This window comes from Oryctolagus cuniculus, chromosome X (genome assembly GCF_964237555.1).
Source record: "Oryctolagus cuniculus chromosome X, mOryCun1.1, whole genome shotgun sequence".
Taxonomy (NCBI): Eukaryota; Metazoa; Chordata; class Mammalia; order Lagomorpha; family Leporidae; genus Oryctolagus; species Oryctolagus cuniculus.
The window spans coordinates 108,273,885-108,297,713 of record NC_091453.1 but is presented as its reverse complement, the minus strand read 5'-3'; the positions used below and the strand labels follow the sequence as shown (position 1 = coordinate 108,297,713).

General features: G+C 45.5%; 1 protein-coding gene and 1 long non-coding RNA gene across 51 annotated transcripts in view; one reads left to right on the top strand and one right to left on the bottom strand.

Moving 5' to 3' along the window:
• ENOX2 (ecto-NOX disulfide-thiol exchanger 2) overlaps window positions 1-11,234 on the top strand; it is a 315,538-nt gene extending 304,304 nt beyond the window's left edge. For all 50 annotated transcript variants that reach the window (XM_070066497.1, XM_017349914.3, XM_070066476.1 and 47 more), the window contains 3 exons: window positions 3,226-3,334; window positions 7,861-7,946; window positions 9,652-11,234. In XM_070066497.1, the coding sequence (XP_069922598.1) occupies window positions 3,226-3,334; window positions 7,861-7,946; window positions 9,652-9,783 (327 nt within the window). In that variant the 3' untranslated portion in view covers window positions 9,784-11,234. The remainder of the gene's footprint in view (window positions 1-3,225; window positions 3,335-7,860; window positions 7,947-9,651) is intronic.
• A 1,706-nt stretch (window positions 11,235-12,940) lies between these two features.
• Window positions 12,941-23,829, bottom strand: part of LOC103351970 (uncharacterized) — a 103,342-nt gene continuing 92,453 nt past the window's right edge. Inside the window, exon 4 of the long non-coding RNA XR_007912131.2 lies at window positions 12,941-13,412. This is a non-coding gene — a long non-coding RNA (uncharacterized lncRNA). The remainder of the gene's footprint in view (window positions 13,413-23,829) is intronic.

The following is a 23,829-nucleotide window of genomic DNA, read 5'->3' as shown; positions in this document are numbered from 1 at the left end:
TCCTAAAATTCCTCAGCCTCTTCTCTTGGGCAAGACAAGAGTGTACACATCTTCCCTGCTTCATTTCAAGCAAATAGCAACATCGAAACCTCAAATGCCACACAATGTCTTTACTTGAGCCCTTTATAAAGTACAGCTAGGATATTCACATTTCTTTGAAGAGTCTCCATTTAGTGTAGTAATGAGCAGCTGCAGACAAGAGTAATAGCCAACCTCCAAAGGCGGGAAGCCTTGGGAAGAAACAAGGAGACGCGTATTCTAAAGCTGGAAGACAGCAACAGGGAAGACAAAGTGGGACTTAAGCCAGAACCTGGAGCAATAAGAGCCACCTTTGAGGACCTCTTAGGAGTCTACTGATATGTAGACACATTAGTGTATCATAGCCATAAACCAGATGAATGCTCTACTTAAGGTGTTTAAGGTCTGTGAATGGGCATCTCCTTATTGTACCTCTCCAATGTGCTTGATGCCTGAACACTGAGCTAAAGTTACACCTCTGAAAAACAAGGCCCATTGACCAGAACTGACGTTAGTCTCTCAGATGAATAGAAGATTAGGAACTTGGATCAAGAGTCAGGAATCAGTAGTGATACAAATCCTAAGAGCTGATGCTCCGTATCTTCTGTGTTCAGTTCAGGAAGACGCCAGGCATGCAGGCCCTGGATGTGTTTATCAGCACAGCGACTTCCCCTAGAGTGCCATTAGCAACCAGCAACCTTGGTGTACTTCAAATGAATGACTGAAAGTGTTTTCTGGAGGCCATTTGCAATATGCTTTTAATTCTTCCACTTCATAAAACCAACTCGCTTTCCAGTTTTGTAGGTACTATTAAAGAAACGAGCACAATCCCAGAGAATTTCATTTATCAAGGATTTAATTGAAAAGTGCCAAAACTGCTCTACTTATCAGGACTTCCCTCATACTATCAGAGTTTCTAAAATATCCCAGAGCTGCTACATAGCTCTGTTTTGCTTCCTGCATAAAATGGAATGGGTAGCCAGAACACTGTAGAGAGATGGAGGATTATACTAATGACTTGATGCTTAGAATCATTTATTTATTTACTTTTAACTGATGCATTACAAATTGTAAATATTTAGGGGGTAATGTGGTATTTCTGCACATGGTTTAATGCTCAAATCAGGGTAAGGCTATCTATCTCCCCAGACATTGTAGGATTGATATTACAGATTGACTTAAGGACATTTTTAGTGTAACCAGCTTTCTCCTTTGTAAAGTGTTTCATTTAAAGAAGCAAAGGGTCTAGTGAACTAGTAGAAACTTGCCATATTGTGCCTCAGGATAAGTGCTTCCAGTTCTGAAACTGAATATACCATAAAGTGGCAGCTAAAAATGACAAAGAGAAAAATCCAACTGATAATCAAAACATAGCCAGGGTATGTTTTTTCCTGTTATTTTAAGCAAAGCCTCTTTTAGAGAAATTCATGACAGTTCATTATAAACTGATCTTTTAGAAGCTGATTTGTGACCAAATATTTCAACCTGACACAATTAGGTTAGGAAGCAAAGTGCCATCACATTAGACTGCAAAAATAATCTCAGGTTGAAAGGAAAGCAATAAGTTTTGGTGAGGAGGGATTTTTTGTTTTGTTTTTGTTTGCTTTTATTGACAGTAAGCCACGAAGTGAGTTATTAGTCAGTGTTTTGCAATATAACAGTGTGGCTTACGTCTGCCTCACTGATGAAAGGACTGGCTCTCTGAAAGTGCTAGGAAAATTCAAGGTGATAAGCATCCCTTCAATATGCCTTCTAATTTTTAAAATGCCAGCTATAATAAAATTGAAGTCAGGTTTCAGTAAGACTACAGTTCTATTAAAGATGGCTAAAATGTCTCAGGATATCTTCACATCTTAAATCAACCCTCAATCTGTTAAACTCTCCACTTAAGAAATGGATTACAGGATTGTTTAATATTTTAAGGGGGTTACAAACAGAAGTGAGACCTGTGGCTTAGGAGTGAGCCAGTATTTTAAATCAAACTTGGCATAATGGTTACTGCCTGGATTGGATTCTAAAGGCTAAAGATTGAGTAGGTCATCAAGAAAGGGTTCCCCTCTGACTATAGCCAGGAAGTCTGTAAATCCACCAAACAACATGTCTCGCAGCGTAGACCATTCATTTCATTTACAGACAGCATCCTGGAAGCTTTGATGACATCTTTAAAGAAAATGGAAAGAATCCTGTCCCTGCTGAGGGCTCATATAAGGGAAAAAGTGACAAAGCATCTGAGTCAGCCAGGATCTGCACCCCCCCCCCACCTGCCCAGAGCATTTGCTTTTACAACGTAAAAGTGAAGCAGCGAGGCTAAAGCAATGATTTCTTTTATTGTTTCTTCTGAAGGCTCTTCTTCACATGCATAATACAAAGACGATGTTGTGTGTACTCAAAGAGAGAAAGGTCCATGAAAGGTGTGGAGATACATTTCAGTTTGATTCCTGACCATGGATCCCACCTGAGTATCTCTTAGGAAATCTACCGACTATGCCCAGAAAAACTTTCAACAACAAAGAAGGCTGCTGCTGAGTGCTGATGTTTTAAGTCACAGTCCTTTCTTGCTATAAAGTCAGGAATATTCTAGCTGCTAGCATCCTTATCAGAGAGAGGAGTCGCTAATCAATAGATAGAGGCTATAATGTTTACTTCAAAAGCCAACAGTTGATGGCCTGTGAGTGGATTGACTACATGGGGATTCTCCATTCAAAGATGGGGTTTACCATCAGCAGAATGTGGACCTAAAATGTACAAAGAATGGGCCTTTCAACAGTGCATATCCTAGAATGAAATCCTGGCTCCACCATTTCCTAGTAATGTGATCTTAGCCAGTTTACCTCTGAGCCTCACTTTCCTCAGATGGAGATACATACAAAACAGTGTCTGGCATCTACTTAGTGGACAATAAATACTGGGTCAGCTTCCCCAGGTTACTTGCATGGAGTCAAGAAGATGACGGCAGGGTGGGGGCGGGGGGAGCAGGTGGAGATAAATGCTTAAATTTCTCTATGTTGAAGCCATGTAAAGAAGCTTCAGGTTATCTGGGGTACTTTGGTTAAGTTAGGCTATTTTCCTTCCATCCAATAATAAAATTGGCAGTACTGCTTTTGCAATTAAGAAGTTACCTGTTGTATAATTTGTTGTATAATTCATTAAGAGCAACACAATCACTACATGAGATGAGGTGACCTAGGAGACATGTTATTCCCGCAGGAAAGCTGTGCTTCTAGACTGTGTGCATCAAGCCAAGAGAGTGATTACCCTCTTGAGAAGACCATGAACAGCAGTCCCATCAAATCTGAACGAGAGGCGCTGCTAGTGGGTAAGGAAGCCAACACATGCATCCAGTGCACAGGGCACGGTGGAGGGGGAGGGGTTTACCTGAGATTAATAAGCATATGCTATGTGTTCATGAGGCATGACGGTTTGAGAACCCAGAATCCCAAGGATGATGGAGTAAGAGCAAGTACACAGTTCCATAAAATTTCTTAACAGCAGCTAACAGCAGCTCCCAGCAGCTCTTCAGGTTTCCTGTAGCCAGTACCACGCCGAGTGTACCAGTAAAAGCACTATGCTAAGACAGGGTCAGCAGAAGCAGCACAGGGTGTTTTTTTTTTTTTTTTTTTTTTATAAAAATCTCTGTGCAAGGATAGCTCAGCCCTCTCATGTCCACTGAGGGATTCAGTGCAGACCCTGTTTGGCAAACAGCCTTTCCAGATGAGTCTCTGGAGCAAGCATGTGCCCCCCAAGTTTTTCCGGGTTACTGGCTGAGCTGTTTTCACTCTGACACTTCTGCCACCATAGGAGAGGTTTTCCCCACTTCCCGGCACCACAGACATAGCCTGTTGTCCAAGACCACTTCTCCAAATCTCTGACAGCAACTAGGTTCCTATCATTTAATTCACTACAGCTCTGACACTACCTGAAGTTACCACCAGATCCCATCGGTTCAAGGGCTCAATCTCACAAGACTGTCCGCACCTTAGAAGCCAGGCTCAAATGTCAGGCACCCAAGCAACCCACACCCTGTGTGATTTGGCTACAAAGTCAAAGGGTCCCACGACTCCCCACCCAGGTTTGATAATTTACTAGAATGAAGTCAGGACAGTACCATACTTATTCTCACCAGTTTATCATAAAGGAAACAATTTAGGAAGAGCCAATGGAAGAGGTGCTTACGGCAAGGTACTGGAAAGGGATGTGCGGAGCTTCCGTACCAATTCTGGGTGCGGTACTTTCCCAGTTATCTCCCAACTGGGAGGCCCTCCGACCCCCATTGTTTAGGAATTTTTATGGAAGTGTGATTACGTGGTCGTCATTGTTGAAATCGTTGGCCACTGTTGGTTAAGTCAGTCTTCAGTGCCTTTCCGCTCCCTGTTGTGGGGTGTGCTCTAATCCTGCCTTGGTCCTGGCAGCCAGCCCCCATACTGAAGCTATCTATCCAGTGGCCCCGCCACCGGTCATCTCATTAGCACACAAAGGCACTCTTAGGGCTTTGGAAATTCCAAGGATTTTAGGAGCTGTGTGCCAGGAACCAGGAGCAAAACTGATTTTTTTATTATTATATCACATTGGTTGATGACTCAGAAGGCTGTGTGTGAACACTGCTCGGTTCCAAATAGCTAATGCATGATCACACTGTAAGAAAATTTATTCAGAGGCAAGTTAGCACAAATGGTTAAAGAATCAGATAGGGCTGGCCTAGTGTCGCAGCAAGTGAAGCCCCCTCTTGCAATTCCATATCAGAGTTCCAGATGCTCTCTGCTCATGCACCTGGAAAGGCAGCAGATAATGGCCCAAGTGCTTGGGCCCCTGCCACCCATGTAGGAGACTCAAATGGAGTTCCTGGACCCTGGGAACAGTTCCTTCAGCCTGGGCCAGGCAATACTGTGGTGGCCACCTGGGGAGTAAACCAGTGGATAGAAGATCTCACACTCTCCCTCTCTCTCTCTTGCTTGCTCTGCCTTTTAGATACATAGATAGATAGATAGATAGATAGATCGATAGATAGATCGATAGATCTTTTTTTTAAAAAAAAAGAATCAAACAGACCTGGCTTCCCTTCTTGGCCCCACTATTTCTTTTCTGAGCTTCAGTTCTTCCATCTGCAAAATGGACATACTAATGTTACCTACCTCAAATGGCAGTGGCAAGTATTAAATGGAACAATTCAACCAAACCCATTAGCACAGACCTGATCCCGTACATGGTAAGCCCTCAGTAAATAGAACCACTTTGCACCTACAGCATGTAGAGGTAACCATCGCTTGTTGGCGTTTTATTCTATTTGGAGAGCAGTGGCAGTCTGAGGTTCTAAAATATGCAGTCATTTAAGAAGGGCTGTCCTTACAGCACAGCAGATAATCCTAGCTGCCTGCAAGGAAGGTAAGCACACGGTAGTGCCACTCCACTCACAAAAGTCCTCCTTACCCACTGGCTTCTGCATATTTTAAGATATATCTGCCTCCCTTGGAAATAGATATTATACTCAGACTTAACTCTTTGATATGTTAATAAAGATGCACCGGGAGATTTGCCATTGAGTCTTTAAGAAAAGTGACAACTTTTAGCGTTTTCCAACTTAAAATTCTTAACAAATTGGCATGGCAACAGGGAGACCTGTCAGAGAAGTTCTGAGAGTAGAAGGAACCCTCTGCAAGTGGATAGGCCTAGAAAAAAAGATTCTTAAAGTACATGTTTCTTGTTTTGTTTTTTAAGGAAGGTAGTTTTGGACCGACAGAGGGAGGGGGAAATCTGTTTTTAAAAATGGTTCTTTGGATGTGGACCAACAAAAATGTTTAGTGTTTCTAAAACTATGGAGCTATTTCTTGGCGTTTGATGGCTTTTCTTGCCATGATGTCTGCAGTTTCTTTGAAAGTGGACTGTCTTCCAGAATTTTTCCCAGCTCGCCTGAGTGTTTAGAAATTCAGTTTACCTAGTAATCTAAGAAGAAAGCAGCGTGTGCTGTAATAAGGGCCCTTTTGAACTGATTTTGAGTCCACCATCAGTTCCTCCTGGCACTCCCAGACACACTCCTTGCCGTCTAATATTTGGAAGATTTTCACACAAAGAACTGATTGAACTTCAAAGTACAACTTAAATGTATGCTATTCTTTGTCAGCCTCTTAAAGGGATAGAAAAGTTGTGGTTTATGAGCCAAATTAAATTGCACTTTTATTCCCTGACCGTTTTCCGCAGACTCCAGTCCAGAGCTATTTGATGTACCTAAGATCTTATGAAAGGAGGTGAATCCAAAAAGTTTTAAAAAGAAATAGTCTACTCATGAACAATTTCCACCTGTTGCCAGAAAATGAAGTATTGAAATAATTAACCTGGTGGCCAGAGCAATCAAGGCAGCGTTGTGCAGCTGCCAGTCACCCCAGAGGCAGACCGGGGAGAGATGCTGCGCGTTCCTCAAGGCTGGAAATTGCTATCAGAATTCTGTATGCGAAGCCATTAGGGGCTCTAAGCACAAAATGCTAGTGACCACTCAAGGCAGCCATGAATGAAATGTTTGGCTTTTCCCTACCGAGCCACGCGCAAAATGAAACCTCAATACAATCAGCAGATTCTTTTGGGAGAGGCACTAGGTTAATCAGGCAAAGTACATGATTTGTGTGTTTGCTACAACAGCAAGACATTATTAATGCCTACGAGGCTGAAGTCTTAATTTAAAGATTGCACAAAGGAATTGGAAAAACCCGACACAATCTAAATTCATTGTAAAATTCCAGAATTTAAATGGCCTCTAGCCATCACTAAATATGGAAGCCACTTCAAATGCCAGCCTTCCTGCATGTGATACAGTACAGTGAGAAGCAGCAAGTGTGGCGGTTGAGAGCAAATGTCTGAGTTCAAATACCAGCTCTGACACTTATCAGCTGTGTGACCTTGGACAATCTGCTTCAACTTTCTGTGTCTCAAATGCACCTTACCTGTGAAATGGGGTGGCAATACCTCCTGCACAGGGTTATTATAAAGATCAAATGAGGGCCGGCGCCGCGGCTCACTAGGCTAATCCTCCGCCTAGCGGCGTCGGCACACCGGGTTCTAGTCCCGGTCGGGGCGCCGGATTCTGTCCCAGTTGCCCCTCTTCCAGGCCAGCCCTCTGCTGTGGCCAGGGAGTGCAGTGGAGGATGGCCCAGGTGCTTGGGCCCTGCACCCCATGGGAGACCAGGAAAAGCACCTGGCTCCTGGCTCCTGCCATCGGATCAGCGCGGTGCGCCGGCCGCAGCGCGCCGGCCGCGGCAGCCATTGGAGGGTGAACCAACGGCAAAGGAAGACCTTTCTCTCTGTCTCTCTCTCTCACTGTCCACTCTGCCTGTCAAAAAAAAAAAAAAAAAAAAAATAAAGATCAAATGAGTAGGCCGGCGCCGCGGCTCACTTGGCTAATCCTCCGCCTTGCGGCGCCAGCACACCGGGTTCTAGTCCCAGTTGGGGCGCCGGATTCTGTCCCAGTTGCTCCTCTTCCAGTCCAGCTCTCTGCTGTGGCCCGGGAGTGCAGTGGAGGATGGCCCAGGTGCTTGGGCCCTGCACCTGCATGGGAGACCAGGAGGAAGCACCTGGCTCCTGGATTCAGATCGGCACAGCGCCAGCCATAGCGGCCATTTAGGGGGTAAACCAACGGAAGGAAGACCTTTCTCTCTGTCTCTCTCTCTCTGTTTAACTCTGCCTGTCAAAAAAAAAAAAAAGATCAAATGAGTAAAATATATGTAAACTTAGAATAGCACCCAGTATATTTGTATTGTACACATACACGTGAGACAGCTCTTGCTGGCTATTCGCTAGCATGTGGAACCTCAAGGAATACAGGGGTCAAGTGTAACCTGCATGGTCTTGTCTCTGTAGGAATTATTTCCACATTCCTTCACGTTCATCCTTTTGGAGCAAGCATTGAATATATCTGTTCCTACTTGCATCGTCTTGATAATCAGGTATGTGGGGGCCCAAAATGGGGGTGCAAGAGAATGCAGGCTTCCTTGTGAATAGGTGACTTTACTGTCCACAAGCAAAATATTAAAAAGATGAAACAGTGAGCTAAGATCATCTATAACACAGACTGAATATTTGCTCATAGCTGATCTCATAGGTCGGTTCTCGCCCCAGATGCTAGTCCTTGGGGTCACTCTGCAGCAAGGTAAGTACCAACTCCCTAGGAAGTCAAGGGTGTCTGTTAGAGGCTGAAGGGGACTTGGACCCCTCAGAGTGAATAGGCTCATGAGGCAGGTTTTTTAGACGCAGCATTCAGTTTAACCTGTTCGTGGAGTATACTCACTATTTCCCAGGCCTGGGCCTCTTGAGAAGTGCCATGGAGTGCAGACTCCTAGTGGATGCCCAGAATGTTGGGCCGTGTAAGCACCCACCCTCTCCACGGTGGCACTGGCCCAGCTGGGCGTCTTACTGCTTCCCCATGCTCCCAGTGTGGCGCTGCATCCTTCGCCGTGGCGCTTGTTTCCACTCTGGCTAGCACTGCTCCTCCTTCCCTGTGCAAACGATTCTGCTCTGCAGTAATCAGCCCAGGTGGCAGTGAAGGAGAAGATACGTGGCCAGTGGCAATACTATGAAATTAAACTCTGGGTCAGTCAGAAGTCTCTGGTTGTTTTTTAATTTACAGAAAAAAAATACATACATCATGCTTAACAACGCAAGCGGTATAGAAATAAAGGGAAAGTGAAACTTACTTACAATCCGCGCCTCGGGGTAATCACTGTTACTAATTTGGCATACTTTCCAGACCCTCTTCTATATGTGTGCCGTACCTGTAGCCTATTTACATATCTGTGAACATTCTCTGTGATTCTGATGTGGGCATTCTATCGCGCATGGTACCTTGCAGCCTGCTTCTTTCGCTTAACTGGGGCAGGTCTGCTGTCAGCACTGAAAAGGAGGCCTGACCGCTCCTATCCTAGACCCAGTTCCTCCTTGGCTTCCCGACAGAGTAGTACTGGGAGAGCCTGCAGTAGCGCCAACAGAGCTGGAGGCCCCCTCCCTCCAGCCTCTGGAACAACTCTAGTTTTCTTGAAGGAGTCCCTGGTGCTTTTCAGGCAAGGCCCGGTAACCAGGTTCATGGCTATTCAAGAATGCTTCCCAGAATTATTTTATGTTTGCTGATGTATTGAGGTGTGTGTGTGTATGTGTGTGTGTGTGTGTGTGTGTGAGAGAGAGAGAGAGAGAGAGAGAGAGAGAGAGATTCAAGGGGCGGGGAGGATGGCGCCAATGCACAGAAGTAGGAACACAGAGTATTCCTCGTTCCTGTTATTTTTTCCTTTGTGAACCAATGTGTGTGGGAAGAATTCTGCTCTGCTGGCAGCCGTTTCTGCCTCCCTCCCCTCCCAGATTACTTGGCAGCTTCAGTGGGCTTGCACATAGCATCACCGGCACTGAGCAGTGACTACAAACCCAGGCCTCTCTGCATGACTGACACCAGCTCTTTCCAGTAGTCAGCTCAGTGGCCTCTATCTGGTGGTCAGGCAGAGGAACACTGCTGTCTGTCTGGCAGTCATTCTACCAACACACACACACACACATACACCCATGCATATCAGCATTCTCAAGCAGGCAATGCCAGGGAAAAGAAAAAGGCACCAGGTTGGGAGAGCGGAACTGGCTTTCAATGGAGGTGTCCTCTCTGTCCTGCAGATCTGCACCAGTGATGTGGAAGGTCTCATGAGTAGACTCCAGCATACCTTCAAGCAGGAAATGACTGGAGTTGGAGCCAGCCTGGAGAAGAGATGGAAATTCTGTGGCTTTGAGGGCTTGAAACTGACCTGAATCTCTTTGCCTAACAACTTAGGATCCTGGAAATAAATGTATGTTGGACAAGATTAGAAAGCGATTTATATTTTCGATGGTTTTCAAGTGGAAATTGCTTTACATTTGGTATTTCATTCCTGGAATATCGGCAGAGTTAACATAAGGATCCTAGAACAGCACCTCGAGCTACAGGCCCTAAGAAGAAATTGCCTCAAACCTCCAGTGCTGTAACTTCTCCCCTTTCTGGCAATTGGTTGTCTTTTCTTATTAGTGCTATTGAAAACGTCCTGAGGCTAAAGAGTGTTTGGAAGTGTTTTCAGTGTCTGTACTACTGTTGTAGACCTTGGCATTTTATTTTCAACACTGTTAACTGAAATGTTTTCGATGATTTGTATGTGATTTGTGTTTGCAACCCTCTCTTCACATCAGTGTTGCTGCTGGTGAAAGGAACGGGAGGGACCTCAGTATTCGTGTAACTGCCATTGTCTTTCCCATCCCCAGTAGACCAGTAACTGAGTAACACATCAGTGTCTTCTAGAAGGTGCTTAACCAAGTTTACCCTGTAAATGACAAAGCATGGTTTGTGGCTTTTTGCAAAATTACTATGAACCAAAAGTTGACAAATGTTCCAAAGTTATTTTCTCTAATATAGCAAACAAAAGCTCTATTTCAGAATTTTACAAACAAAACCTGGATGTATGTATTCATTCGCAGAAGGCAAGTATCCAGTTTGACTGGCATGTGTTCGTGCTATTCAGAATCACTTGTAAATAGTCTGCTTTTAAAGGAGGGCATGTTTAGTTTTCTATGAATTAAAATACACTCGCATGTGGGCTCGCACACAATGCGCGCACACCCACACACCTTAGCCAAAGGGATTTATTTTAACATCCATTCCCCTGTGGCCTCCTTACAGTCCCTTTTCCTGTGCTGTCCGTGAGTTGACTTGCAAACCGTGTACCGCTATAAGTGCTATGTTGGCTTCATGCCGAATGTCTGCAAAGAGTTGATATGAGTGTTAATAGTAATGGCTTAATGTGTAACAATGGGCCAAGGCACGTGGGGCTTCCTGCCCACAGGTCAGCTCCATGTGGTGTGCTGATCGCTGGTGGTACCTCCTCTTCTGCAGTGCCCAACCACAGACTGCAATGGCAGGGTGCAAGCAGGCCAATCAGGAAGTCCTGCTCAGTCAGTGGAAAAGGGAGAAGACAGGGTAAGGGTGGAGCTAATATCCTGAGATGGCCTGTGTGTGTGTGTGTGTGTGTGTGTGTGTGTCTGGTGGCAATGGTGGTAGTGGCAGCACCTAAAATAACACAAACATGCCCTCCCTAAGTTTCTATTGAAGGTAAGAGAATGTACTGAATTAGCAAAGCCAGTGCACAACACGTCCCAAACAGACTTTGTAAATGAAATGTCAGTAGTGTTCAAAGTTGTATTTTTAAAAGATAAATATCTCTTTTTATACCTCAGTTTGGTGTTCTGTTTTGAATAACTAAGTATTCCCTGAGTAGGTCGTCTCCAGTTCTTCCTTGGGGTTCCCAGGCTGTTGGAAGAAGATGCCCAAGCTGCCTTGACAACTAGAATTGCGTCCAGAGCAGCCCATTCGTGCTGAAAGCTGGCTTCCCCCTGCAGCTCCCACTGTGGCACCAGCACGAAGCGAGGGTTGTTTCTGCACAGCTTCCTCACGGAAGCGTCTCTGTCACCAGCGCTGTGGAAGCCTCTGATTCATCAGGCTCAGGGGCTCTTGCACAGCCTTAGTTTCACAATATCTATGCCATCAAGGGAAATGTTCCGCTCATCAGTTACTTCTTATTTAATTACAATAAATAAAAGTGGGATTTTAAGACAACAGCTGCCACACCTAAACACTGCTCTCCTTCACTTCATCTGCTTACATTGTGTATTTTCACTTTCTGATCCCCCTGTCGGTGTCATACACAGCCTGATTGGGAGGTTCACTGTGATTGGACTACGCTATAGTGCCCGATTACTTGATCAAACTGATATAGGTGTTGGTGCAAAGATATTTTGTTCATTTTACTTGAAAGGCAGAGAGACAGAGACAGAGGTCTTCTATCCACGGTTCACTTCCCAAATGCCCACAAGAGCCAGGGCTGAGTCTGGCCAAAGCCAGAAGCCTGAAACTTAACCTAGATTTCTCATGTGGGTGGCGGGGAGCCACCTGCCTGGACCATCACCCTCTGCCTCCTAGAGTTTGCATTAGGAGGAAGCTGGACTCTGGAACTGGAGCTGGCTGTGGAACCGAGGCACTCTGATAGGGGATACGGGCATCCCAAGTGGCATCTTAACAGCTGCATCAATGCCTGCCCCCAGAGGTATCTTTTTTTTTGAGATTTATTTATTCATTTGAAAGAGTTACACAGAGAGAGAAGGTGAGGCAGAGAGAGAGAGAGAGAGAGAGAGAGAGAGAGAGAGGTCTTCCATTTGCTGGTTCACTCTCCAATTAGCCAAAATGGCTGGAACTGTGCCGATGGGAAGCCAGGAGCCAGAAGCTTCTTCCATGTCTCCCACGCAGGTGCAGGGTCCCAAGGACTTGGGCCATCTTCTACTGCTTTCCCAGGCCACAGCAGAGAGCTGGATCGGAAGTAGAGCAGCCGTGTCTCAAACCAGCACCCATACGGGATGCTGGCACTGCAGGCGGTGGCTTTACCCACTATGCCACAGCGCTGGCCCCAGAGGTGTCTTTTCAATATGATTCACACTTAAAACCAGCATAGAGTGAGTAAAGCAGATCCCCCACCATGATGTGGGTGTGCCTCATCCAACCAGCTGCAGGCCTTAATTGGAAAGACTAAGGTCACCCAAGGAAGGAATTCTGCCTCCAGACAGCCGCAAACTGGACTCAAAATTGCCACTGGTTCAGCTTCTCTGGAGAACCATAATATATGAGTCCAGAGTTGTTATAAGGTGTAAAAATGGAATACACTTGTGTTGTGTCGTATAATCAAACTGTAGCACATACCATCTCTCATAATCTTTCTCATTCACCAGAGAAATCTGCTAATGATGCTATTTTACCTTACAAATTCTCAGTGCTATTTATGATTCTGTTGTTCCCCCAAAATTTTGAAATATTGCAGATTTGTTATTTTTATGATACAGTAGTTAGATTTTTTCCCAGATAATGAGTAGAAGCCTTCTGTTGTTCTACAAATGGTTGTTTCTTTTTTTTATTTTTTATTTAGTAAATATAAATTTCCAAAGTACAGTTTATGGATTACAACAGCTTCCCCCCCCATAATTTCCCTCCCACTCGCACCCCTCCCATCTCCCACTCCCTCTCCCATTCCATTCACATCAAGATTCATTTTCAATTATCTTTATACACAGAAGATCAATTTAGTATATATTAAGTAAAGATTTCATCAGTTTGCACCCACACAGAAACACAAAGTGTTAAATACTGTTTCAGTACTAGTTATAGCATTACTTCACATTGGACAACACATTAAGGACAGATCCCACCCGGGAGTGCAGTGGAGGATGGCCCAAGTCCTTGGGCCCTGCACCCCATGGGAGACCAGGAGAAGCACCTGGCTCCTGCCTTCGGATCAGCGCGGCCATTGGAGGGTGAACCAACGGCAAAGGAAGACCTTTCTCTATGTCTCTCTCACTGTCCACTCTGCCTGTAAAAAAAAAAAAAAAAGTACACAGTGACTCCTGTTGTTGACTTAACAGTTAACAATTGACACTCTTGTTTATGGCGTCAGTAATCTCCCTAGGCTCTAGTCATGAGTTGCCAAGGCTATGGAAGCCTTTTGAGTTCGCCGACTTCGATCTTATTCAGACAGGGTCATAGTCAAAGTGGAAGTTCTCTCCTCCCTTCAGAGAAAGGTACCTCCTTCTTTGATGGCCCCGTTCACAAATGGTTGTTTCATCTTGTTCCCCAGTCCTGTGATATCTCTAGGTCCAATTCTTTTAATTAATATTGCTTGTTTAAAAACTTCAATACAAATGAAAAAGTTAGTTTTCAGAGAAAATTAGACACATATTGATGTTCAAGTTAGAGTATTTTTAAAAGTTCAAGCCACAAAATGTGTGCTATTCATATAATGAAGAATAAACTGTATTATTTGAAAAGACAGTGTATCCATACAAGAACTTTCGACTCACCAGCAGAGCTGTGAGCCCTTGGGATTCTAAGCTGTCTTGGGTAGTCCATGCAATAAACTGATTTCATTTTTCAGAATTGCTACCATCTGCTGAGCGCCTAGTATGCAGTCAGGCTGGGTATCTTTAGGCAAATTACATGGACACACTGAAAGCTTCAATTTCCTTGTAGGCAAAATTAAGGAGGAATATTACATTACCTGTCACAGAGTGGTGGTAAAGATTCACAAGAAGGCATCTGCATTTCCCAACCAACGCCTGGCCCAAAATGAATTTCCAATCAAACTTACTATGATTTGGAGTCAGTTAAAATTGAGGACCTCACCTGCGTTTTGCAAAAATATTTTTTATTCACCCAAGAACTGTGGGGCTACATCATGTTGCAGGATCTCGAAAAAGAAAGTTCATCTGGGGGCCGGTACTGTGGCGTAACGGGTTAAGCTGTCATCTGCAGTGCCAGCATCCCATATGGGCCCTAGTTTGAGTCCCAGCTGCTCCACTTCTGATCCAGCTCCCTGCTCATGCACCTGGGAAATCAGTGGAAGATGGCCCAAGTGCTTGGGTCCCTGCGCCCACGTTTGAGACTGTATGAAGCTCCTGGCTTCTGGCTTTGGCCTGCCCCAGCCTTCAGCCATTGCAGCCATTTGGAGAGTGAACCAGTGGATGGAAGATCTCTATCTCTATAGCTCTGCCTTTCAAATAAATAAGGTAAATCTTTAAGAAAAAAGAAAATTCATCTGTTCAAACTATTCCAAACATTTACTCTGTTTCAGACACTACCGGGCACTGTGAGATACAAAATGAATGTGGTTGGCTTTTGCCTTCAAGGAGGTAGAAGAGGCACTTTTAACCCATTGAATTAAGTCCAGCACCCTTTAGTGAAAAGCACAAAATCTCAGTGTGTTAATCAACCATGAATTATGTGGATGAGGTGGTAATGATGTCTTGCTCTTGAGACCTGAACTATTTCTGTCTGTGCCCCCACTACCGCCAAGCTGTAAGGTCCATGAAAGTATGGTCCTCATCTGTCTTGCTTACTGCCACATGCCTAGGACCTGGTGCAATGAAGTTGCTCAGTAAATGTTAACTGAGCGCTGTGTACCACTCTAAATAAGCTACATTCTTATGCATACTAATAATGATGAAAGCCAGTGCTGGGGTCAAGCACTGTAGTGCAGTGGCTAAGTTGTCACCTAGGACACCCATATCCCATACTGGACTGCCATTCAAGTCCCAGCCACTCCACTTCCCACCCAGCTTTCTGTCAATGTGCCTGGAGAGCAGTAGATGATGGCCCAAGTGCTTAAGACCCTGCCACCTTCGTGGGAGATTCAGATGGAGTTCCTGGCTTCTGACTGCAGCCTGATCCAGCCCCACCTGTTATAGCCATTTGAGGAGTGGAACCGCAGATAGAAGATTTTCTCTCTCTCCCTCTTCCTCCTCTCCCCCCCTCCCTCTCCCTCTCCCTCCCTCTCTCCCTCTCACTCCCCCCTCCCTCTCTCTCCCTCTCTCCCTCTGTCTCCCCCCTCCCTCTCTCTCCCCCCTCCCTCCTTCCTCTCTTTTTTTCTCTCTCACTCTCTCATCATTCTGCCTTTCAAGTAAATAAATCTTTTTTTCAAAAAATCTAACATTGATTAGTGATTCCTGCACACTAGAATATATATGAAATGATGTAAAATGCCCAGTAGGATGCCTGGCAAAGTAAATGCCCAATAAAAAGCTATAATCATTGTTCAACTAGTAATCAGCATCACACAGCTTTGATTATGCCAGAGCTACCTTTACCATATTGGAGATTCCGTAAATCCACACAGTAAATGAAAAGAAGAACGAGACCTGCCGGCTCAGAGGACGTCAGGATACTTTATGAAACAACGCTCCAGAAGATGTAGGTAATGCCTGGCCCATGCCTGCCATCGGGAGGAACCTTCCTTCTGCTGTCTCCCAATTGTAGTCTAGTGTCCTTCCAATTCCACCCCTCCCACCACAGGAAAGAACACATCCCATTAACCAGGAGGCCAAAGGGGCCTTATCTCCTCTCCCACGGCCCAAGATCCATCACAGCCTCCCAGTGTTTCAGTTAGACAGTAAGCTTTGAAGCTCTCCGCTTGCCTGAATTTTCTATCTTGCAAGAAGATCTCAAAGGCATGCAGAAGCAATTAATTACTGGGGCCATGGGAAGAAGGAAAAGAAATCCATCCCACATGGGTGTGCGCTCTCAAGGCTACCCAGCCTCCTGGCGATGATATCAGCTCTTGCATGGAAAATGCTATGCAGGACACAGTAGCGCGGATTCTGCCCAGCTGCATTCATTCACGCGTGTTGAATGTTAGACCACCCCAACACCAGTAACCCTCTAAGGGATCAGACCTCTGCAGTCTTAACTCATTAATATTCCGCACTAAATACCTTATATGCTCTCGCCCTTCTTTCAAGTGGTAAAGTGTTTTTCAAAGCAACTCTGTGCACAGGCATTATGTCTTTTGATCTTCCCAACAGTCTGTGAGCCGGCAGGGGCAGGGGCAGCGGGGGAGCCAGCTCCCTCACCCTGATTACAGATAAGGGAAACAATCCCAAAAGGTGAAGAACCACACCTTGGGGCACACTGCTAAGTAGATAACGGAGCTGCAGTGAGGATGCAGGATTCCTGAGGCCTTCCCATCTCTGTCCCATTTAATCTCCAGCCTCAGCCGACTATGACTAAAGAGAATATAAAGAAAGGTTCCTTAACATTTTTGGTGCCATGGCCCTCTTACCTGAATAAGGTTCTGAAATGCATGAAATAAAATACCAAGGATTACTAAGGAAACCAACTATGTTGAAATAATATAGTTATCAAAATATTTTTAAGGCCGGCGCCGCGGCTAACTAGGCTAAACCTCCGCCTTGCGGCACTGGCACACCGGGTTCTAGTCCCGGTCAGGGCACCGGATTCTGTCCCGGTTGCCCCTCTTCCAGGCCAGCTCTCTGCTGTGGCCAGGGAGTGCAGTGGAGGATGGCCCAAGTTCTTGGGCCCTGCACCCCATGGGAGACCAGGAGAAGCACCTGGCTCCTGCCATCGGATCAGCGCGGTGCACCAGCCACAGCGCGCCGGCCGTGGTGGCCATTGGAGGGTGAACCAACGGCAAAGGAAGACCGGTCTCTCTCTCTCACTGTCCACTCTGCCTGTCAAAAAAAAAAAAAAGATGAGCTTCATTTCATTAAATTTATAAATTACTTAGACTAGAGCTCATCAGGTGGGAGGCTCTACATAAGTTTTTACTCAATAAAATATGTTTAAAAGATACAATTTATAAGTGATCAAGACACTGCTTCTTTGCACATTTCAAAACTCTCGGGTCAGTGCATAAATGACAGGAGGTTTCCTGCAGCCTGTATTCCTGTGTGAGAAAGTGACAGCTGAGCTTCTGCGTGAGCAAGCGGAAAGCACTGCCTCTCTAGGAAAATGAACCGAAAGCTATCCACAAGCTGTTTCTCTTCAAGCCATCGGTTCTGGCACAGGAACGCGGTCTGGGAGTTGTCGGAGAGCAGTCCCTGAAGGTGTCTGTGCAGTGTGTGGTTGGAAGCATCAAAAAGGCAACAAATTTGAAACACGGGGGGGAATAAAAAAGAAACAAAACATAAGGCATTATCTTATCCCTTTTTGCGAAAGGAAATAAATTTTGTGCTCACACCAGTAAAAGCGTGTGTCCATGTGGCTGGGCCTCAGGACAGGAAACAGCAGTTCTCATGCTGAGTGATGTCTGCTCTGAGGCGACCTGCCAGCCAATGGGGGAAGCAAGGCTGCACTGGACATGCTACTTGTCCCAGAGGAGTTTGAAGAGTTCAGAGAATCAAGGATCCGGGTGACGGTTGGTACATTAATGGAATACGTTCTACCCTCCCCCCCAAACCAGAACTGTATTGCCTGCGAGGGAAAAAATCTGGAAAGCTGAATTCAGTGTGTTTCACAGAACACAAATGCTCCTTGACTTACGATTGGGCTAATGTCCCAATAAACGCATCCTAAGTTGGAACTGTCATAAGTGGGAAATGCGTTGAATAGCCCTGACCCACCAACCGGCCTATCCCAATAGCACAATTTATTGTAGACTGTGAGTGTTCTCCCCTTGGGATTGTGGGACTGACGGATCTGTGCTCTGCTGCTGCCGCTGCCCAACATCACCAGACAATCAAGCTGCTAGCCCAGGAAAAGATCACAATCCAACATCTGAAGTACAATTTCTACTGAATGCGCATGGCTTTTATATCATCTCAAAGTTGAAAAATCTTCCATCAAACCATTCTAAGTCTGGGGCCATCTATACAGTGCCTCTCTCTCTCTCTCTCTCTCTGTGTGTGTGTGTGTGTGTGTGTGCAAGCATTACAATCATGCTTCGTGTGTTCAGTACCAATCTTGTTTAGTTTGATCACTTTAAATGAAAACATTTCTAAGACGTTTTACACCCTTTCCCATGTTCAGCAGAGGAATGTGGGCCTCTCCTGATCTTCCCACGGTGCCTTGTTGCCTCTAAGGACATTAGGTAGTGGATGCGACAGGAACAGAGGTTCTAAGTCTACAACTCAGGATCCATATCTACACCCTGCAGGCCAGTAAGTCATGGACTTCTTCGTGCCCTGGGGTGTATCTGTTTTCAGACTCAATCTCTCTTCCCTTTTTTGCCTGTCTGCTTCTTAATCTCTGGTAGCTTAGGAAGCATATATCATCAAGCCCCTAAAGAACTTAGAGTTAAGAAACAATTGAGTAAAGAACCAAAAGTTAGAGAAAATCACCGACTGGTGGCTCGACTGTTTATGACCGCTCCTGCAACCTCCATGTCTGCTCCACTTCAGACCACACTCAGAGAAAAAGCTCCTTAACCTGGCATTCGGGGCTCTCCTGTTTGGCCCCAGGCTTTGCTCTGATCTTATTTCCCGCTGTTGTCCTTCACGTACCCTGCTTCCACCTGACTGATCTTCTGTGCCTTCCCATACAGCCACAAGCCTAGATCTTACCTGCCTGGAAGGCCTGGCTCAAATGCTACCTCCTCCATTAAGCCTTTCCGGATTCCCCTCGCTCCCTCTCCATCGGAATGACCCTCGCCTTCGTGGAGCCCCAGCACCCTTTCTCTGTACCTCTGCCCATCACAGGACTTCTCTACGTGGCAGCAGGCTCGTGTATCCGTCACCCTCTGCAGGGATCATGTCTGACTGATTCATTCATACATCCACTTAGCAAATGCCTATGGGGTACCCACTACAGGCCACACAACTGTTCTAGACCTTGATGATGCCACAGTATACAATCAGACAAAACTCCTGGCCTGGAGCTTACACTCCAGTGAGAGGGGCTATTTGAATCAGCTTAAGCTGCCATAACAAAATGCCATCTATAGGGCAGCTTATTTATTTCTCATAGTTCTGGAAGCTGAGAAATTCAAGGCCAAGTTTCTTGCTGGTAAAGTCCCCCTCCCTGGCTTGTAGATGACCACCTTCTCGCTGTGTCCTCGCATGGCAGAGGTAGAAAGAGAAAGAGCTTTGTGATCTCTTTTTTTTATTATTTTTAATAGAGGTTAAGTCACCCTCTTTTTATTTATTTAACATAATTTTTTAAAGATTTATTTTATTTATTTGAAAGGCTAAGTTACAGCGAGAGACAGGGACACATATACACACACAGGATGGGAAGGGAAGGAAGAAAGGAGGGAGGGAGGGAGGGGAGAGAGAGAATCTTCCATCTGTTGGTTCACTCTTCAGATGGCTGCAATGACCAAGACTGGACCAGGCTGAAGCCAGGAGCCAGGAGCCAGGAGCATCATCCAGGTCTTCCACATGGGTGGCAGAGGCCCAAGGACTTGGGCCATCCTCTGTTGCTTTCCCAGGCTCATTAGCAGGTCGCTGTATTGGAAGTGGAGCAGCCAGGACACGAACACGATCCCATAAAGGATGCCGTTGTCACAGGTGGTGGCTTAACCTCCTACACCACGTCTCTACTTCTAAGGGATGAATCCCATCATGAGAATGCAAACCTCATGACCTCATCTCATCCTAATTACTCCCAAAGACTCCATTTCCTTATACTGTCTCATTGGGAGTTAGGGCTTCCACATACAGACTTTTTTATGTATTTATATTTTACTTTATTTAATGAACATAAATTTCCAAAGTACAGCTTATGGATTACAATAGCTTCCCCCCATAACTTCCCTCCCACCCACAACACTCCCCTCTCCCACTCCCTCTCCCTTTCCATTCACATCAAGATTAATTTTCAATTATCTTTATATACAGAAGATCAATTTAGCATATATTAAGTAAGGATTTCAACAGTTTGCACCCACACAGAAACACAAAGTGTAAAATACTATTTGAGTACTAATTATAGCATTAATTAAACACCTAAGAGTAATTGTGTATTAATTACAGAGTTCAACCAATAGTTTTAAACAGAACATAAAAAATACTAAAAGAGTAAAGTATTAAGTTCTAAACGAGCATCTAAAATGCTACCCACATACAGACTTAAGAGTGATATAATTCCATCCACATCATGGGCAGACTAGTAATAAACATGAGTAAACAGAATAGTAGCTGAGAAGTACAAGTGCTAAGGAGAAAACTAAAGAAGGTAGGGAATACGGATGGGTGATGTTAAATTTTGGATTTTAAAAAAGATTTATTTATTTGAAAGGCAGAGTTACATAGAGAGAGGGAGGGAGAAACAGAGAAAGAGATCTCCCATCCGCTGGTTCACTCTCCAGATGGCAAGAGCTGTGCCAATCCAAAGCCAGGAGCCAGGAGCTTCTTCCAGGTCTCCCACATGGGTGCAGGGGCCCAAGGACTTGGGGGCCATCTTCTACTGCTTTCCCAGGCCATAGCAGAGAGTTGGATCGGAACTGGTGCAGCCAGAACTCGAACTAGCGCCTAAATGGGATGCCAGCACTGCAGGCGGAGGCTTTACCCTCCACGCCACAGTGCCAGCCCAATGTTAAATTTTAAATAGGGTGATATTTGAGCACCTAAGAAAACAATTGAGCAAATATTTTTAAGAGGTGAGATAGAGGATAGATATAATAGATAGATATAGATGATATAGATATAGATTAGAGGGAGAGAGAGAGAGAGGAAGGGTTCTAAGCCGAGGAAAATGCATAGGCAAAGGTCCTGAGGCAGGCGCTGACCTACTGTATTTTGTATTTAAGGACAGCCAGAGGCACAGTATGTCTGGAATACGGGGGCAGGGGTAGATTGGGAAGAGTAGCAAAAGATGAGGTCAGAAAAGTCACAGAAGCTTACATCCTATAGGACTGTGTAAGCCACCATAAGGACTTTAGGGTTTACCCTGTGTGCAAATTGGAGCCTATATAGGATTTTAAGAGAAGGAAGATGGTATAGCGAGCATTCAACAAAGATGACTCCGCATGCTGGGTAGGAAGTAGATTTGAAGCAGTAATGGAGGAAATAGGGACTCCAAGAGGAGGCTGCTGCAGTAATACAGGTAAGAAATAAAAACAGGTTGGGGCCGGCGCTGTGGTGCAGCGGGTTAACACCCTGGCCTGAAGCGCCGACATCCCATATGGGCGCCAGTTCTAGTCCCGGCTGCTCCACTTCTGACCTCTCTGCTACAGCCTGGGAAAGCAGTAGAAGATGGCCCAAGTGCTTGGGCCCCTGCACCCACATGGGAGACCCAGAAGAAGCTCCTGGCTCCTGGCTTCGGATCGGTGCAGCTCCAGCCATTGTGGCCATCTGCGGAGTGAACCAGCAGATGGAAGACCTCTCTCTCTCTCTGCCTCGCCTCTCTCTGTGTAACTCTGACTTTCAAATAAATAAATAAATCTTTAAAAAAGGCCGGTGCCGTGGCTCACTAGGCTAATCCTCTGCCTTGCGGCGCCGGCACACCGGGTTCTAGTCAGGGCGCTGGATTCTGTCCCGGTTGCCCCTCTTCCAGGCCAGCTCTCTGCTGTGGCCAGGGAGTGCAGTGGAGGATGGTCCAAGTGCTTGGGCCCTGCACCCCATGGGAGACCAGGATAAGTACCTGGCTCCTGCCATCGGATCAGCGCGGTGCGCCGGCCGCAGCGCGCCGGCCACGGCGGCCATTGGAGGGTGAACCAACAGCAAAGGAAAACCTTTCTCTCTGTCTCTCTCTCACTGTCCACTCTGCCTGTCAAAATAAATAAATAAATAAATAAATCTTAAAAAAAAAAAAAGAGACAAAATAGGTGACACCCGACCATAGAAGTAGTGTGGGAAGTCAGGAGAAATGCTAGGATTCTAGATGCATTTTGGAGATGTAAATGAACTGAATATGTAAGAGAAAGGTGAGTACTGACTTGTCTTGGCATGAATGACTGCGGTTACTAAGATGGGTAAGAGGACAGGGCAGATCTGAGAAGGAAGGTCAGACTGGGCGCGGGGGGGGGGTACTTTCAGGGGCCTCATCTCTCCTCCAGGTGAGAACGTGGATAAAGGAATTGAAGGTCAAAACAGAGGTCTGAACTACAAATACATGATTGGGAGTCATCAGCTTTTAGGGGATTTTTCAAGTCACAAGTCTAATTGGGATCACCGAAGGAGTGACCCAGGTCCAAGGACTGAGCCCAGAAGAGCACCAAGATGAACAAGTCAAGGATGTAAAAAAAACCAGCAAGGAACCCTGAAACCAAGAGAGTGCTGCGTCCTCGAAGCCAAGTGAAGGAAGTGCTCGAATGAGGCCAGCCAAAGGCAAGTTACTGTGAGAGCTGAGAAGTGGCAATGCAGAGATTGCTTGGGACCTTGCATTCTGAGTGGAGTGGTGGCAGCCACAGGCCTGATGAGTGGGGTTAGGAGGATGTGAAAGGGGAAGTATTGAGAATATATGTACCTTTTGTTAAAGATTTAGTTATTTGAAAGGCAGAGTTAGAGAGAGGCAGAATGGGGGTGGGGGGAGAGATCCTCCACCTGATGGTTCACTCCCCAGATGGCCACAATGGTCGGAACTGTGCTGATCCGAAGCCAGGAGCCAGGAGCTTCTTCCAGGTCTCCCACGAGGGTGCAGTACTTGGGCCATACTCTACTGCCTTTCCAGGCCACAGCAGAGAGCTGGATCGGAAGTGGAGCAGCCGGGACCTGAACCGGCCCCCATATGGGATGCTGGCACTGCAGACAGCGGCCTCACCCACTGTGCTACAGCGCCAGACCCTATATGTACCCTTTTGAAGAGTTTTCTATGCAGAGGAGCAGAGAAATGGAGCTGAGGTGAACAGGGAAATTGAGGCAAGACAGCATTTTGTAATACGGAAGAATGACAATATTATTGCATGCAAGCAGTTGAGAATAATCAAGAAGATAGGAAGAAAGGTCAACAAATGAACTTTAGAAAGGGGGGGAGCAAGCTAGAAAGAAGGAAGGAATCAATTTTATTTTTTTAACTTTTATTTAATAAATATAAATTTCCAAAGTATAGCTTTTGGATTACAACGGCCTTTCCCCCCCATAACTTCCCTCCTGCCCGCAACCCTCCCATCTCCCGCTCCTTCTCCCATTCCATTCACATCAAGATTCATTTTCAATTATCTTTATATATAGAAGATCGATTTAGTATATACTAAGTAAAGATTTCAACAGTTTTCACCCAGAAACACAAAGTGTAAAGTACTGTTTGAGCACTAGTTATAGCATTAATTCACATTTTACAACACATTAAGGACAGAGATCCTACATGGGGAGTAAGTGCACAGTGACTCCTGTTGCTGACTTAACCAATTGACACTCTTGTTTATGGCATCAGTAATCACCCTAGGCTCTTGTCATGAGTTGCCAAGGTTATGGAAGCCTTTTGAGTTCACAGACTCCGATCTTATTTAGACAAGGTCATAGTCAAAGTGGAAGTTCTCTCCTCCCTTCAGAGAAAGGTACCTCCTTCTTTGATGGCCCGTTCTTTCTACTGGGATCTCATTCGCAGAGATCTTTCATTTA